Consider the following 17,999-nt stretch of genomic DNA (forward strand, 5'->3'; position numbering starts at 1 on the left):
ACATATTTAATGGTTATATCATTGTATAAATATGCCAACATCAACCAATTCTCCAGAAACTTGTGTTACTGTAAGAAGTCTTTTTAATAACATGATGGAAAGTTTTTGAAAAGGGCTAGAAATAAGTTAAACTATTTAGAAAACTGGGGAAGCAGTCCATCTTTAGGTAAGAGCCTGGACTAGGACCGATTAGAAGTAAGATTATTTTCAAGTCTTTAATTTGAAAAAATGTAGTAAGATGTAAGGGATAAGATAAGAGACTTAGGGAAAATGAGGATTATGGGTGGCCCTGAATACTATGTGCATTTGAACTCTTCTATAGTCACTGGTGAATACTGTAAACATGAAGTCCATTACCTGTGACAAAATCAGAATTAAGGTTTCTCTCAGAATTGGGGTAGAATTATGGCATCCTACCTACCACCAGTATTCCATTTTTACAACCATTCAGCAGTTCTGTGAATACAAAGATGACTTGTAACTGCAATCTACAATTACAGGGTGACTGAAAATTCCTCTTGAGATTCTGTATTAGTATTTTAACAAGTAGACTAAAGGCATTGGAGTTAGCTAGAAATAGCTAAATTGCAGAGGTATTGTGACTCTTTTAGTGACATTTCTGATTATAAAATAAAGATATAACATCTGAAATGTAAAGAAAGTATGAATTAAAACACCTTTCATCTGAATTCTCTACTTCCTGTGACAAGGGAATTTATCCAGAGTAGTTTTAAGTAAGCCAATTCCTTCAGTTTCAAGTAACCTGATCCAGTTTTACTTGTCACTTTTCATTTTTATAAGGGCATAAAAAATAATTTGGACTTCTCAGCCACCAAAAACGTAATGTTAAAATCTCAAACTAGACTCTATTGTAAATGAAAACATTTAAATCCTCCTTAGCTATAAGGCTGGCTATCTTTAACATCCTTTTGATTTAACCCTTTGGCTATTCTATAATCACAATTCAAGTATTAAATCAAGCTTCATCCAGCTCTATCCAGTTTTCGTTAAGCAGGACACAAAAATCTATTACAGCTAGCAGGCCAGGGTCATTCTCTTAGTAACTCCTCAATTCTATACCTGGCATGTCTGATTTAACAAATCCTGGGTCTATACATTTTATCTCATCTCTACTCAACCAGCCTGGTTGCCAAAGCAAATGAATACTTACTGAACACTCCAGAAGTGCCTAGTATTTTCAACAGTATAAAAAGTTTCGGTAGAGAGCTAAAGATTACATAAATTTCACAATTTGTATTCATTCTTAATAGGTTTGGGGAGCCCGAGTCAACGCCTTTCCCATCCTTTTCACTTTCCTTTAACTCGCGATACACACAAATGGACAAGTAAGAAAGAAGGTGTGGACATCACACACAACTTCAAAATCTGAACCTAAACAAGAAAAGCGCAAAGGCATCCGCAGCATCTCCCTGGAGTCCAAGACCACCTCCCAGCTGCCAAGCTATGCCAGAGCATCAGCAGAGGCTGGAGGATCACTCTCCCACCGAACGGTGGTGCCCCGGCGACTGCAAAAGCGCAAGCAAGCTTGGCAGCCAGTGACGTGCATATAGCAGCTTGCAGGAAAGCAGAGACCTCGCCCAAGACCAAAGGCCTCAGCTGGCACCGAGAGCCCCCAGGGAACGGTCCGGCGTCCAATTCTTTCCTACCCCTCCGAACCCCTTCCCTCCCAAAGGGACGACACTCAACAATCGCTACGCGAAGCCCAACCAGTCTTCAGAACGCGCTCCAGCAAGCCCACCGGGAGAGCCAACTCCTAGCCCCTGTGGGGAAAATGGCGCCTGCCACCCCGTGTCCCTCTCGCCTAGTCGCAAGGACTAGCCTCCCTCCCCGTTGCAAAATGGCGCCTCCCGCTGGGGCCCCAGAACCGGCATAATTCCCTTGTCAGCAGTGCCGTGTCAGTCTGAGATGAGCGGTTCTGCCAACCAGTCAGACACAGGATCTTCGATTCCGCACTTCGCTCAAGCCACTAAAGCGCCGGCTGTCAGTCAGTGCCCGGCTAACGTCACGAAAAGGGGGCTAGGACAAGGCGGTCTCCTTTCGTGTCGCTTAAATTTGAACCAATGGCATGCAGGAAGCGTGCAGTGAGTGACGTAAGGACAGCCCAGTGGAGGCCGGGGGCGGGCCTCAGACTGGCTATGCGGGTTGCGGGGCCTGGGGGCCGGACGGCTGTTTCCTGTCCTGGTGCATGGTGGTCGGACGAAGGAATTGTTGGAAAATTTTCTCGGAGGTTCGTATATAAATGTGTTTTTACCCAGTGTGCATTATTCTCCGCCCGGCCGCCGCCCTCAGCGCGACGGCGCGGGCCAGTTCGGGCCCGGGCTCTGACTCCGGCTGCTTAGCTTCCGCCGCAGGCCCTGTAGATCCTACGGCCGGCCGTAGTAGTGGCGCCTGGGCAGAAGCGAAGTTTATTAATAACCCGCGGCTGCCTCTCTGGGGCGGCGGAGCTTTTCTCGTTGAGGACGCCCCCCCCTCCCCCTTGTCTCTCCGCGCCGCGCCCCGCCTGTTTCCCTCAAGGGACCGCCGAGGGGAGGGAGTGAAGAAGGGTAGGGTGGAGCCCTCGGGAGCCTGGCGGCGCTTCTCGGCCTGACCTCCGCGCCGAAGAGTCCCCAGGCGCTGCTGAGGCGAAGCTCCTCCGGCTGGGATGCCGGGCCGCGGGCCGCAGCAGGCCCAGCTGGGTCGCCTCCCGCAGTACTGGCCGAGGGCCCGCTCGGGATCCCCCCTGCACATCGCACCCAGAATTTCTTCGCACCCAGATCGTGCACAGATTTCTCGTTTCCCTCACTTTTTAAAAAAAATTTTTGGGTCACTGAGGCTTATCGAATACTAGAAATTAATAAACGTTTTATATCCTTTTTTTCTCAATTTTGACCAAAGCGTCAACGAATCGTTGAGTTCCTTTGTAACACTTTATTGTAGAACTCGAACCAATTTTTATTCCCACCTTTTTTACTTTTATAACTTTTTTTCTCCCGACTTAACGAAGTTAAGCAAAAAGAAAAACAATACTACTGTTAAACCAGTAATTTGTTTAAATCACAATTGTATGTATATTTGAGGTTCTGACCAATTTTGTCCTGAATCTTCCTAAAAACGTGTTGCTGTGGTTGACGGCAAAACTAATACTCCATATCTTCTCTTGTTGAGTGAGTAGTGTAAGTTGATTAAGTGTTTAGTTAAGAAGCTAGATGATGAGATCACCCAAAGATTAATTTTACCCAGGTGTATTTTGACTACTTGGAAATTCACTAATTATTTGGCAGTCTACAAGTATTTATTTGAGTGCCTATTTTTTCCATAGCTCCCCCTTATTCTTAAAAAAAAAACGTTATTGATACAATTCACAGACCTTACAGTTCACCCACTGAAAGTATGCAATAAAATAGGTTTAATATATTAACAGTTGCACAGCCGTCACAATTTTAATGCATGCTCATCACCCCAAAAAGAAACTACCCATTAAGTTACTCCCTATTGCTCCTTAACCGCACCCTCTTCCCCAACCACTGATCTACAGATTTGTGGGCTCTTAGCATTTCATGTAAATGGAATCACAAGTTTGTGGACTTTTGTAAATGGGTTTTTCCACTTAGCATAGTTGCAAGGTTCCTTCGAGGTTGAAGCATGTATTAGTACTTCATTTCTTTTATTGCTGAGTAATATTTCATTGTATGGACATAACATGTTTTTTATTTTTCCATTCATCTATTGATGGTCATTTGGGTTACTTACATTTTTTGTCTATTATGCATAATGCTGCTATAAACATTAGCTAACAAGTTTTTGTATGGACATACAGTTAAATTTCTCTAGGATATGTATACCTAGGAGTTGAATTTCTTGGTCATCTGGGAACTCTGTGTTCAGCCTTTTGAGGGAACTATCAAACTGTTTCCAAAATGGCTGCACCGTTTTACATTTCTACCAGCAGTGTAGGAGATTCCCATTTCTCCAAATCCTAGCCTACACTAGTTTATCAGCTTTTTTAATGGAAGTCGTCCTAGTGGGTGTCTCTTGTGATTTTGATTTGCATTTCCCAATTGGTAATGGTATTGAGCACTTTTTTTTCATGTACTTATTAGCCATTTGTATATTTTCTTTTGTAGAAATGTTTGGAAATTTTCCCCATTTTAAAATTGGATTATTCATTATTGAGTTGTAAGAGTTCTTTAATAAAAGTCTCTTATAAGACACATGATTTACAAAATGTTCATAGTCCTTTCCTGCAAGTTGGGATATTGCTGTGAAGGTAGGATTATTGTGCTCTTCATGGAAAGACGACCTGGATCGGGGAATTGTGCCTCTATTATTACTTCAGCTGTTATTAATTATAATGTATATGCAGTTTATGATCATGTCAAGAGAACTCTGAGTCCTAAAGTGTTCATCATTACTTAATTTTGAAGTTCTTACCTAGTTTTTGTTTTTTTAATCTGAGGTTTTACCTAGTTCTGAGTCTTTGTTTCTGGCTTTATTTTAGTCTTAAAGAGTTGGGTTGCATAGGTCATTGCACCTTTCTATGCTTATTTGCACTTTAAGTGAGGGCTTTTGTGAGATAATGTTTTAAGCTTTTTATGCTGTCAACCAAAATGGTTTGGGTTTCAAGACTGATTTAGACTGAGAAATCTCCCTTAACCTTACAGAAAAAAAATTTTTCAAAAATGATGCACTTTCTCCATACTTTCCCATAAATCTAATCCCATCTTAAAACTGTGCTGTACCATAAGAAGAAAACAAATCCTACCATTTGCAACAACACGGATGGAGCTAGAGGGTATTATGCTCAGTGAAATAAGCCAGGCAGTGAAAGAAAAGTATCAAATGATTTCACTCATCTATGGAGTATAAGAACAAAGAAAAAACTGAAGGCAGGAAACAGCAGCAGATTTACAGAATCTAAGAATGGACTAACAGTTACCAAAGGGAAAGGGACTGTAGAGGATGGGTGGGAAGAGAGGGAGAAGGGGGAGAAGGGGCATTATGATAAGCACACATAATGTTGGGGGAGCGACGGGGAAGACAAATAGTGATTCTATAGCATCTTACTATGCTGATGGACAGTGACTGTAATGAGGTTGTGGTGGGGACTTGATAATGGGGGGAATCTGGTAACCACAATGTTGCTCATGTAAGTGTATATTAATGATACCAACAACAACAAAAAAGTCATACACACAAAAAAAACAAAACTGTCCTGTAGTGGGAACTTTGCACCCTGTGTAAATAATTTGTCCATTAGTGTGTAGACACAGACATTTAACTCCAAACCACGTTTTTTCTACTTAAAATACTGCTTTACTCAGCACTTAACTTTGGCTAGGCACTGAGTTAAATGAATTTTTGAGTGGTTTGCATATATACAGAAACTTAATATCTTCCCTACAAACCATTTATCAGGTACAGAGTTATCCCTATTCTGCAGGTGAATCAACTGAAATTTAGAATAACTTGTCCAATTATTACGTGGCAAAGCTGGTACTTGAACCTAAGATTGGCTCAAAAGCCCAGTATTTCAACTGAGTTACTCAATAACTTACCAAGTACCCACCTCTTGAACTTTTAAAATACAAGATGTCTTAGTTCCTAGAATGATACCCTATCTTGAGTACTATACATAATATGGCATAGCAGGAATGATTGTACTATTTCTATTCATCTTTAACTAAAAAACAATGAATGCATTTGGTCTTGTATTGAAAATACAGAGATTTATATGGTATGGATGTAATGGTCACAAGAAGTTGGAATCATTGAAATTAAGGCAGTTCATACATGCTGTATTCACACAGTAAAATAGCATGTTATAAAAAGTGAGGCACAATGAAAAGAGCATTGGGATAAAGGAAGACCTAATCTTTAATCCTGTCTCAGGCAGTTAACTAGTCATGATCTCATACAAATTGTATTCATTTGTTAAACAAATATTTAGCAAGGTCATATACCATGTGCCAGGCATTCTTGTAGGCACTGGGAATTCATGGGTGAACAGGATGGATGGGGGCCCTGCCATCATGGAACTTAGAGTTCACTTAGAAATTTCTGGTAAGTGCTATGAAGGAGATAGAGTTCTGTGATTTTTCAAAAATGATGATACACTTTCTCCATACTTTCCCATAAATCTAATTGGGCATTATGGGAGGGTGTGGTGGTAGAATGGATAATTTAGGTAGGAGGTGATACTAGACAATATGTGCAAAAGCAGGAAGAGTTAGTTGTGCTGTAGAAATTATGTTAGCATAGCTGGATGTATATAATGGAGGACAATTACAAAGCACTCTGCACATGAGTTATGTTAAACTTACTAGATAAGCATTGAACATAGAATCTTAGGTGTTGAAATAACAGACCCATAGGACTCAGTACCTACCTTAGAAGCTTATAGTCTAATTGGGCAGACTGGATATAGGGGAGGAGAGAGGAGTGTTAGGTATCAGGAATCAGAATCCTTTCGGCCTTAAGCAAGGTTCTGAAAACCTCACTTTCCTCACCAGAAAGAAAACTAGCATGTTTTTTGAGTACATCTTGAGTGCTAAGAGCTTTACATACGTTGTTTCACTTAATTCTTACAACAGATCTATCTGGTAGGTGTTCTCCCAGTTTTTCAAAAGAGGAAATGGTAGCTCAGCAGCAAGTTAACTCTTCAGGCACTGAGCAGGATTCAAATGCATACAATGCCAGCAATAATAAAGCTATATACAGATGAAATCTATGACAATGAAAACATGATTAGCAATTCAAAGTGACCTGGGCTACCAGCCAAATAACAGCAAGTACTGTAGGATTACTGGACTGAGATCTGGGTGGTGAGGGTGAAAGTCCCGGTGGAAGAGCCAGTGACAAAGGCTGGTTCTCTGTGCTGCACTGCCCCTCCTACTCTTTCCACCTAGGAAACACTTGCTTTTCTTTTTATGCCCAAATTCATTCATTGTTTGCATACCTGAGGCAGTTAGCTCTTCTTACTGTGTTAAACCTTCTGTTTATAGTATCTTTTAAAAAAAAGTAACTAGTTCTAGTTTTTAAAACCTTAAAAATGATGGTAAAAATTTTTTTAACTTATAAAATGTATACAGTAAAAATTAAAGTCCATTCCCTACTCCCCCCCCATCTCCTAGTCCCATTTCTGAGAGGTAGCCACTTGAATTTTTAAATATATATAGAAGATTATACAGATATTTATATATATATTTTAAAACAGAATGAGGTCATACATACGTACTCTTCTACAGTTTGCTTTTTCCCACTTAAAATATCTTAGTCATAGCTCCCCCATTTCATATAGATTTATCCCATTCTTTTTCATGTCTGTATGTTTCATTTATGGATATCTTGTAATTTATTTAACCTATCTTTATTGATGGACTTTTAGATTGTCAACTATTTTTTGCAATTATACTGTGAATTTTACATAGTTAAGAGAGTGTCAGTTTAATGTCCAAGAATTACTTGGTTAAAGATATGTATTCAAAATTTTAATAGGTAGTGCCTAATTGTTGCAGGGTTTTTTTTCCCACATTGTATTTTAATTACGTGTTTTCACTTTATTCCACTATGGAACGAGTTTCTTAAAAGCCAGACCACTTTCTTACCTCTCTGATTCTCCCTAAAAGCATGCACATTGTCTGGTGTGTATGTTGTACATGTATACATATACTGCTCAAAATACCAGTCCTGATACTTACCCAACAAGGATATATATTTTTTAGTAGTTCGATTGTGGTAAATATAAAGACCTGAAGGACAATAATAGGAGATGAAATAAGAAAAGTAGGTAAGGGCCAAATGGAGAGTAGCTTGAATGTCAGACTAAGGAATTGGACTTAATACTGTAAATAGTACAATTATAAAAGATCAGAGGGGGAAAAAGTGTTTAGATCTGCTTCTGTTTTATGGTTCATTTGCAAGTATCTTAATTTCTTGCACTTGAAAGTAACCCAGACTGGAAGGTACTGTGCTAGTGATTTTTGCAAAAAGGTGATGCCGAACTAATCTGCAGACTAATTCTTGGAGAAAAGTTCTTGGTCTTTCGTAAAAAATTGGCAAAAAAATGTATGTTTATATGTTTAAATGAAAATATTTAGGGTATTTGTCATTTTTATGCTTCTTTTTTAATCTTTTTGACTAATCATCTGTCTTTTAATAGAACTTCTAGCGTAATATCCAGTGCCAGTAAAGATGTAAAGCTAGCATACTTGTTATGTCACTGGCAGCAGTACAGTTAGCACACTTTCAAAAGGTAATGGTAGCAAATTGTAATAATCATAAAAATGTTCATGTTTTTGGAGCTAGTAATCTTAATCCTAGGAATTTATTTTAAGGATGTAATCTACTCCACCTCCTTACCCTAAAAAGCTGTATTTACAAACATGTTAATTAATAAATGATTTTTTTAATGAGAAAATTATATATGCCAAACAATAAGAAAATGCTTAATGTTCTATAAGGGAAATTAATTCATTAAATGTGAATTAAAGTCATTGTTATGAAGACTGTTTGGCAACTTGGACAACCATAGAAATGGAAAAAAGCTGGAAAACAAGATGTCATCTATACTATAATTACAGTGCTATAAAAGTTGTATGTGTATATGGATAGCAAGAATTAGAGAAGAAAACCAGGGAAAATGAAAAGATTTGATGTGTTAAGCTATTGGGAATTATTATGCTTATTTTTAAATTTTACAATATTATGTGCAATAAAAAATATGAGTGGCATATAAGACAAAAGATAATTAGCAGTGTTATTAGACTCAATGAGAGGCTGAAACATAAAACAGTATAAGTTATTGCAATAGTTAATATGTGAAGAGATGCGAAAGAAAGGTTTTGAAGGATAAAAATGATGGAGTTGGCAGTTGCCCTGTTGTGAATTTAAAAAAGAGGCTTTTCACAAGGATGATTCTTTTTTTTTTTTAATTTTGGTATCATTAATCTACAGTTACATGAAGGACACAAGGATGATTCTTGATCACTCTTACGCTAGATGTCTGGGTTTGGTGAAAACAGGCAAGTCCAGATGGCAAACCAATTAGAATGGAAAGATAAATTGGTGCATCTTAATGATATGGAATATGTTGTGTTCAGACAGAAAATGGTGTATTTTGACATAAAGTAAATGACAAGATAGTATACTCGCAAGAGATCTGCCCAACTGTTGCATAGTGTCTGTCTCAGATTTTAAGGTGAGAGACAAGATAGAGGCTGAAGATTTTCCCTTTTATAAAGACAAATTTTAAAAACTGTCCATTTTGTTTATTGGTATTATTAATACTTGTATTAATATTATTAATTGATATTAGTATCATTAACTGCTAGGATATTAATCAGTGTTGCTGAAGTGTAGAATATGAAGAGATTGTCGCTAGAACAAGACTGGAGGATAGAGCAACTAACTTGTCTTGATTTGCCCAAGACTATCCCCTTTTAAAACAAAGTCCCCACCAAAGAAAACAAAACAAAACTGAAAGTTCTTAGGCAAACCAAGATGGTTGTCCACCCTACTGGAGAAGATAGTGGAGTCCAAATCATGATTTTTGGACTATATGAGGAAATGGGAAAGTATTAAAGGTTTTGAGACAGAGAAATGCTGTGGTTAGATTTGTGAGCATTTGAATTGTGCTATGAAGACAGATTGGAGAAGGATGGGAGTGGATTTCAGAAGGTTGATGTAATCAAGTGGATGATGGTAGCCTGAATTAAGACAGTCTAGTAGAAGTGAATGGATCTGACAGATATTTAGGAAATGGGTGATAGTTCCTAGTGATTGGTTGGAGAATAAGGAAGAGTTGAGCTACTGGTTGGCGATTGCATTTATCACTGAGGTAGAAAATACAGAAGGAGAATTTTGTGGAAAACTGTGTTGAGATGGAGGTGACTAGTCCATAGAGGTTATTGAGGCCAGTAAGTGATTAAATACATAGATCAGGAGCTTTTAAGAGAAATAGATTTTACAGAATTTATAAATTGTGTAAAATCTTTGTGATTACTCAGGAAGGAAAGTGCATAAAAATGGAAGAACAAACTAGGACAGAAACTTGAGGATCCTCAATATTTAAGAACCAATAGGAGAAACTAAAAAGGCTTAAAGCAGGAAGTAGGAGAAAGAGTATGTGGATGTCACAGAAGCCAAGCCAAGATAATGCTGTTCCAAATAAGAGATAAGAGTCAGTGATCCAAATCAAGTATGATAAGACTGAAAATTCTCTGTAATGTAATTTTTTTATTTTTAACTGCTGTCACATTTGGTCATTTTTAAAACTTAAAAAAAATTGATATATAATGTTCATACAACGTACAACTTGAGTTGTTTCATTTGATGAGTTGTCTGCATTCAGAATATCATCACTCAAAAGAAAGTATAGAACATTTCCATCATCACAGAAAATTCCCTCTTTTCCATTCTACTCAATACCCCAACCTTGCAACATTTTGATTTCTACCACTGTAGAGGAATTTTGTCTGTTCTTAGAAGTTATATTAATGGTGGGGGGGGACTTGGTGAAGGGAGGAGCCTCGTAAACATAATGTCTTTCATGTAATTGTAGATTAATGATACCAAAATTAAAAAAAAAAAGAAGTTATATTAATGGAATAATATGATATGCTGGCTTATTTCTCTCAGCATAATATTTTTGAGGGTCATTATTTTTGTTAGGTATCTTATTGTATGTATAGTTAATCTATTCCTCCTTATCAGTAGGTAATATTTTATTGTATGAATTTATCACAAACTTCATTATCCATTCTTTTATTGATGAACATTTGATGCCTTTCCAGTTTGGAACTGTTGTGAATAAAACTGCTATGGACAATTCTTTTTTTTACCAGATATTCGAATTTAATTTTCAATTAAGTAAAAAGTATATGATTTTTTTTTGTTACCATTAATCTACAATTACATGAGGAACATTATGTTTACTAGACTCTCCCCTTCACGAAGTTCCCCCCACATACCCCATTAGTCACTGTCCACCCGTGTAGTAAGATGCTGTAAAATCACTACTTGTCTTCTCTGTGTTGCATAGCTCTCCCCCTGCCCCCCCCACATTATATATGTTATCATAAGACCCCCTTTCTTCTTCCCCCCACTTCTCCCTCCCTTCCCACCCATCCTCCCCAATCCCTTTCCCTTTGGTAACTGTTAGTCCTTTCTTGGGTTCTGTGATTCTGCTGCTGTTTTGTTCCTTCAGTTTTTCCTTTGTTCTTATATTCCACATATGAATGAAATAATTTGGTACTTGTCTTTCTCTGCCTGGCTTCTTTCACTGAGCATAATACCCTCTAGCTCCATCCATGTTGTTGCAAATGGTGGGATTTATTTTCTTCTTATGGCTGAATAATATTCCATTGTGTATATGTACCACATCTTCTTTATACATTCCTCTACTGATGGACACTTAGGTTGCTTCCATTTCTTCGCTATTGTAAACAGTGCTGCGATAAACATAGGGGTGCATCTCTCTTTTTCAAATTGGGCTGCTGCATTCTTAGGGTGAATTCCTAGGAGTGGGATTCCTAGGTCAAGTGGTATTTCTATTTTGAGCTTTTGGAGGAACCTCCATACTGCTTTCCACGGTGGTTGAACTAATTTGCATTCCTACCAGCAGTGTAGGAGGGTTCCCCTTTCTCCACAACCTTGCCAACATTTGTTGTTGTTTGTGACAATTCTTACATATAAGTTTTTTTGTGGATATATATTTTCTTTTCTCTTGGATAAATACCTAGTCATGGCCATTAAACTTTATGTTAAAGTGAAAATTAATGACCAGCCAAAGCAGCTTTAATAAAGATAGGAACAGAAACTAGATGGATGGCAGTGGGAAATTAGAAGTATTCTTAATAACATCTGCTAAGGAAATCTAGCAGTTAGGAGGATAAGGATAAGGAAGAAAGACTACTGTCTGAGTCAGATGTAAGATTTTGCTTGATTTGTGTTTAAGTTACTGATGGGAAGGTAAGGAACTGGGAGAGAAAGAGACTGTAGAAGAGGTCCCTGAGATCCCTGAGGAGGAACAACAAATGAAAGGCCGAGTACGGGTTGGAGGGATAAGGCGTACCTTGTTGGAAGGTAGTACAGTGGGAGAGAAGGAAAAAATGCATGGAAATGCAGGCAAGTGATAGATTTGTTGGCAGAGAGTTCCTCTCTGATGACTTCTGTATTTTCTGTGATGTTGGGGGCTGATTAGTTTGCTGAAAATCAGGTGGTGGGGAAAAGTGGGAGAATGGCAGGAGACAGAGTGGGGAGTAGGAGGTTTGAGGCAAATGGAAAATATTTTAAATAGTCACCATAACAAAAAAACATGTTTGATGGACAGTGTTGGGGGTGCAGGGGAGATTGGAAGAGCCCGAGAATGTTTATGGCCCTTCAGTGCTGTTCGTCAAAGAAATTGTTAGATCTGAAAAGTACTTTGTAAATATGAGACCCACAAAAGTAGTTATTTCTGACTAGAGATACATGTTTTAACTCTTTATGTTTAGTGTCCTATTTACTGTACTTTTTGGACAAAGGATCTATTCTGTTAAAGAGTTGTACATCAGACACGAGAATGGATTAAAGATGGTGGCATGAGAGACAGAGGCTTCCTCCTAAAACTGTATACAATTAGAAAATATAGCTGGCGCAACTAATCCTGAGAGACCAAGAGGACGGCGCCAGACTGCGTACACCTGGAGAAAACAGCAGACCTCAAGGAACAGGGTAATGTACCAAAGCTGTGGCCAGGCAGGACCCAAGCCCTTCCCCCACTCCAGCTCACCAGAGGGAGGAAGAGAAATGGAGAGGGAGGGAGTGGAAGGCCTGGGACTGCTGAATACCTAGCTCCAGAGATATGCTCTGGGAGCACAAACCTACATTTCATGGTGCTTTCATGATACTTGCATGAATACCAGGTTGGGAAGCAAATACAGGCAGAATTCCTGGAGAGACTGAGATTCCAGCTGCTTGTGGAAAGCGGGGAACCATTTATGGCTGCTTTGGGACAAAAGCTTATACCTGTGTGCTTGGCCCACTGGTTAAGGCAGTGGAGACAGGCACAGCAGACGGGAAACAGAGAACAGCTCATTCCTCCCCCCAGGCACCGATATCACTCCCCTGCGACCCCCAACATTGCTTCAGGAGCTGAGCAGCTCTAGAGTAGAGGTTCTGGACAGTAGAGGGCGCCATATACAAATATAAAACGTGAAAGGAACCTGGTCCAGAGTAAAATTAATAGAACTCCGGAGAAAGATTTAAATGTTATGGACCTTATGACTCTTCCTGAAAGGGAATTCAAAATAAAAATCATCAACGTGCTAATGGAGGTACGGAAAGATATCCAAGAACTCAGGAATGAATTCAGGTCGGAGATCCAATTGCTGAAGAGCACGATGGAGGGTATTAAAAGCAGGTTGGATACAGTGGAGGAGACGATAAATGAAATAGAAACTAGAGAAGAGGAATACAAAGAAGCTGAGGTACAGAGAGAAAAAAAGATCTCTAAGAATGAAAGAATATTGAGAGAATTGTGTGACCAATCCAAACGGAACAATATTTGCATTATAGGGATACCAGAAGAAGAAGAAGAGAGAGAAAGGGATTGAAAGTGTCTTTGAGGAGGTAGTTGCTGAAAACGTCCCCAGTCTGGGGAAGGAGATAGTCTCTCAGGCCATGGAGATTCACAGATCTCCCAACACAAGGGACCTAAGGAAGACAACACCAAGACATAGTAATAAAATTGGCAAAGACCAAGGATAAGGACAGACTATTAAAAGCAGCCAGAGAGAGAAATAAGATCACATACTAAGGAAAGCCCATCAGGCTAACATCAGACTTCTCAGCAGAAAGCTTACAGGCCAGAAGGGAGTGGCATGATGTATTTAATGCAGTGAAGCAGAAGGACCTGGAACCAAGATTACTTTATCCGGCAAGATTATCACTTAAATTTAAAGGACGGATTAAAAAATTTCCAGATAAGCAAAAGCTGAGAGAATTTACCTCCCACAAACAATCTCTACAGTCTATTTTTGAGGGACTGCTACAGATAGGAGTGTTCCTAAGGTTTAATAGCTGTCACCAGAGGAAATAAAACCACAGTAAAGAAGAACAGCTAATTACTAAGCAAATGGAAAATTAAATTAAGTATCCCCAGAGTCAATCAAGGGATAGACAAAGAATACAGAATATGATACCTAATATATAAAGAATGGAGGAGGAAGAAAATGGAGGAGAAAAAGGAAAGAACCTTTAGATTGTGTTTGTAACAGCATCTTAAGTGAGTTAAGTTAGACTCTTAGATAGTAAGGAAATTAATCTTGAACCTTTGGTAACCATGAATCTAAAGCCTGCAATGGCAATAAGTACATACCTATTGATAATCACCCTAAATGTAGATGGACTGAATGCGCCAACCAAAAGACACAGAGTAATAGAATGGATAAAAAAGCAAGACCCATCTATATGCTGCCTGCAAGAGACTCACTTTAAACCCAAAGACATACACAGACTAAAAGTGAAGGAATGGAAAAAGATATTTCATGCAACTAACAGAGAGAAAAAAGCAGGTGTTGCAGTACATGTATCAGGCAAAATAGACTTCAAAACAGAGAAAGTAGCAAGAGACAAAGAAGGACATTACATAATGATAAAGGGGTCAATCCAACAAGAAGATATAACCATTATAAATATCTATGCTCCCAACACAGAAGCACCCACATATGTGAAACAAATACTAACAGAATTAAAAGGGAAATAGAATGCAATGCATTCATTCTAGGAGAATTCAACACTCTACTCACTCTGAAGGACAGATCAACCAGACAGAAGATAAATAAGGAGACAGAGGCACTGAACAACACTATATAACAGATGGACCTTACAAACATGTAAAGAACTCTACACCCAAAAGCAACAGAATACACATTCTTCTCAAGTGCACATGGAACATTTTCAAGAATAGGTCATATTGCTGAAAAAGCATTTGACAAAGTTCAACATCCATTCATGATAAAAACTCTCAGCAAAATGGGAATAGAGGGCAAGTACCTCAACATAATAAAGGCCATATATCATAAACCCACAGCCAACATTATATTGAACAGCAAGAAGCTGAAAGCTTTTCCTCTGAGATCGGGAACTAGACAGGGATGCCCACTCTCCCCACTGTTATTTAACGTACTACTGGAGATCCTAGCCACGGCAATCAGACTAAACAAAAAAATACTAGGAATCCAGATTGGTAAAGAAGAAGTTAAACTGTCACTATTTGCAGATGACATGATACTGTACATAAAAAACCCTAAAGACTCCACCCCAAAACTACTAGAACTGATATCAGAATACAGCAAAGTTGCAGGATACAAAATCAACACACAGAAATCTGTGGCTTTCCTATACACTAACAATGAACCAACAGAAAGAGGAATCAGGAAAACAACTCCATTCACAATTGCATCAAAAAAAATAAAATACCTAGGAATAAACCTAACCAAAGAAGTGAAAGATTTATACTCTGAAAACTACAAGTCACTCTTAAGAGAAATTTAAAGGGGACACTAACAGATGGAGACGCATCCCATGCTCGTGGCTAGGAAGAATTAATATCATCAAAATGGCCATCCTGCCCAAAGCAATATACAGATTTGATGCAATCCCTATAAACTACCAGCAAAATTCTTCAATGAACTGGAACAAATAATTCAAAAATTCATATGGAAACACCAAAGACCCCGAATAGCCAAAGCAATCCTGAGAAAGAAGAATAAAGTACGGGGGATCTCACTCCCCAACTTCAAGCTCTATTATAAAGCCATAGTAATCAAGACAATTTGGTACTGGCACAAGAACAGAGCCACAGACCAATGGAACAGACTAGAGAATCCAGACATCAACCCAGACATATATGGTCAATTAATATTTGATAAAGGAACCATGGACATACAATGGCGAAATGACAGTCTCTTCAACAGATGGTGCTGGCAAAACTGGACAGCTACATGTAGGAGAATGAAACTGGACCATTGTCTAACCCCATATACAAAAGCAAACTCCAAATGGATCAAAGACCTGAATGTAAGTCATGAAACCATTAAACTCTTGGAAGAAAACATAGGCAAAAACCTCTTAGACATAAACATGAGTGACCTCTTCTTGAACATATCTCCCTGGGTAAGGAAAAGAACAGCGAAAATGAGTAAGTGGGACTATATTAAGCTGAAAAGCTTCTGTACAGCAAAAGACACCTTCAATAGAACAAAAAGGAACCCTACAGTATGGGAGAATATATTTGAAAATGACACATCCGATAAAGGCTTCACGTCCAGAATATATAAAGAGCTCACACGCCTCAACAAACAAAAAACAAATAACCCAATTAAAAAATGGGCAGAGGAACTGAACAGACAGTTCTCCAAAAAAGAAATACAGATGGCCAACAGACACATGAAAAGATGCTCCACATCGCTAATTATCAGAGAAATGCAAATTAAAACTACAATGAGGTATCACCTCACACCAGTAAGGATGGCTGCCATCCAAAAGACAAACAACAACAAATGTTGGCGAGGCTGTGGAGAAAGGGGAACCCTCCTCCACTGCTGGTGGGAATGTAAGTTAGTTCAACCATTGTGGAAAGCAGTATGGAGGTACATCAAAATGCTCAAAACAGACTTACCATTTGACCCAGGAATTGCACTCCTAGGAATTTACCCTAAGAATGCAGCAATCAAGAATGAGGAAGACCAGTGCACCCCTATGTTTATCGGAGCACTATTTACAATAGCCAAGAATTGGAAGCAACCTAAATGTCCATCGATAGATGAATGGATAAAGAAGATGGGGTACATATACACAATGGAACACTACTCAGCCATAAGAAAAGGGAAAATCCAACCATTTGCAGCAACATGGATGGAGCTGGAGGGTATTATGCTCAGTGAAACAAGCCAAGCAGAGAAAGAGAAATACCAAATGATTTCACTTATCTGTGGAATATAAGAACAAAGGAAAAACTGAAGGAACAAAACAACAGCAGAATCACAGAACTCAAGAATGGACTAACAGGTACCAAAGGGAAAGGGACTGGGGAGGATGGATGGGTAGAGAGGGATAAAGGGGGGGGGAAGTAGGGGGCTAGTAAGATTAGCATGCATGGGGGGGTAGGAGAAAAGGGAGGGCTGTACAACACAGAGAAGGCAAGTAGTGATTCTATAACATTTTGCTATGCTGATGGACAGTGACTGTAAAGGGGTTTATAGGGGGGACCTGGTATAGGGGAGAACCTAGTAAACATAATATTCATCATGTAAGTGTAGATTAATGATACCAAAAAAAAAAAAAGCTGTTCCTGTGTGGAGACCTCCAATGAGTCCTACACAAGGGTATAAAGGGCATATAAAAGTGTAGGCAAAGGGTCTGTTTGTGTTTATACAGAGGATCAAAGCCTAATTGGGCTACCCCGAAAATGAACTAAGATACGATATGAAAAAGAACTTCCAACATCAGCACTCTCTGGAAGACTCATGCCAGAAGATGATCATCGAAAAACCCCAACAAAGATCCACACACTGCTACAGCTGTAGATGCACTCATCCCACCAGTTCCTGGACTTGCCATGGGAATGAAGAAGGATATATCTAAACTGGCCTGTGCATACAGTAAAACAACAAATTGGACTGGATCTATACTGTTGGAACTCAACCAAGAATTAGGAGAAGTGCAAATTGTAGTGCTCCAAAATCTTACAACTACAGACTATTTACTGTTAAAAGAACATAAGGGATGTGAACATTCCCCAGGAATGGGTTGTTTTAATTTGTCTGATTTCTCTCAGACTGTTCGGGTTCAGTTGGACAATATCCACCATATCATAGATAAGTTTTCACAAATGCCTAAGGTGCCTAACTGGCTTTCTTGGTTTCGCTGGAGATGGCTGGTAATTACAGGTATGCTTTGGTTATGTAACTATACTCCTATTATGTTAATGTGTGTGCGCAATTTAAGTAGTAGCTTAA

The 17,999-nt window shown here is 38.9% G+C and overlaps 1 protein-coding gene across 3 annotated transcripts in view; it reads left to right on the forward strand.

The window, feature by feature from the left end:
- The first annotated feature begins 2,160 nt into the window (after nucleotides 1–2,160).
- The window catches only part of ZNF143 (zinc finger protein 143), an 80,428-nt gene continuing 64,589 nt past the window's right edge, over nucleotides 2,161–17,999 (forward strand). For 2 of the 3 annotated variants that reach the window (XM_036892333.2, XM_036892334.2), the window contains exon 1: nucleotides 2,189–2,248. In XM_036892333.2, the coding sequence (XP_036748228.2) occupies nucleotides 2,207–2,248 (42 nt within the window). In that variant the 5' untranslated portion in view covers nucleotides 2,189–2,206. Of the gene's footprint in view, nucleotides 2,249–17,999 lie in introns of all 3 variants that reach the window. The other variant, XM_036892335.2, reaches the window with a different exon arrangement.

This window comes from Manis pentadactyla, chromosome 9, assembly GCF_030020395.1.
Source record: "Manis pentadactyla isolate mManPen7 chromosome 9, mManPen7.hap1, whole genome shotgun sequence".
Taxonomy (NCBI): domain Eukaryota; kingdom Metazoa; phylum Chordata; class Mammalia; order Pholidota; family Manidae; genus Manis; species Manis pentadactyla.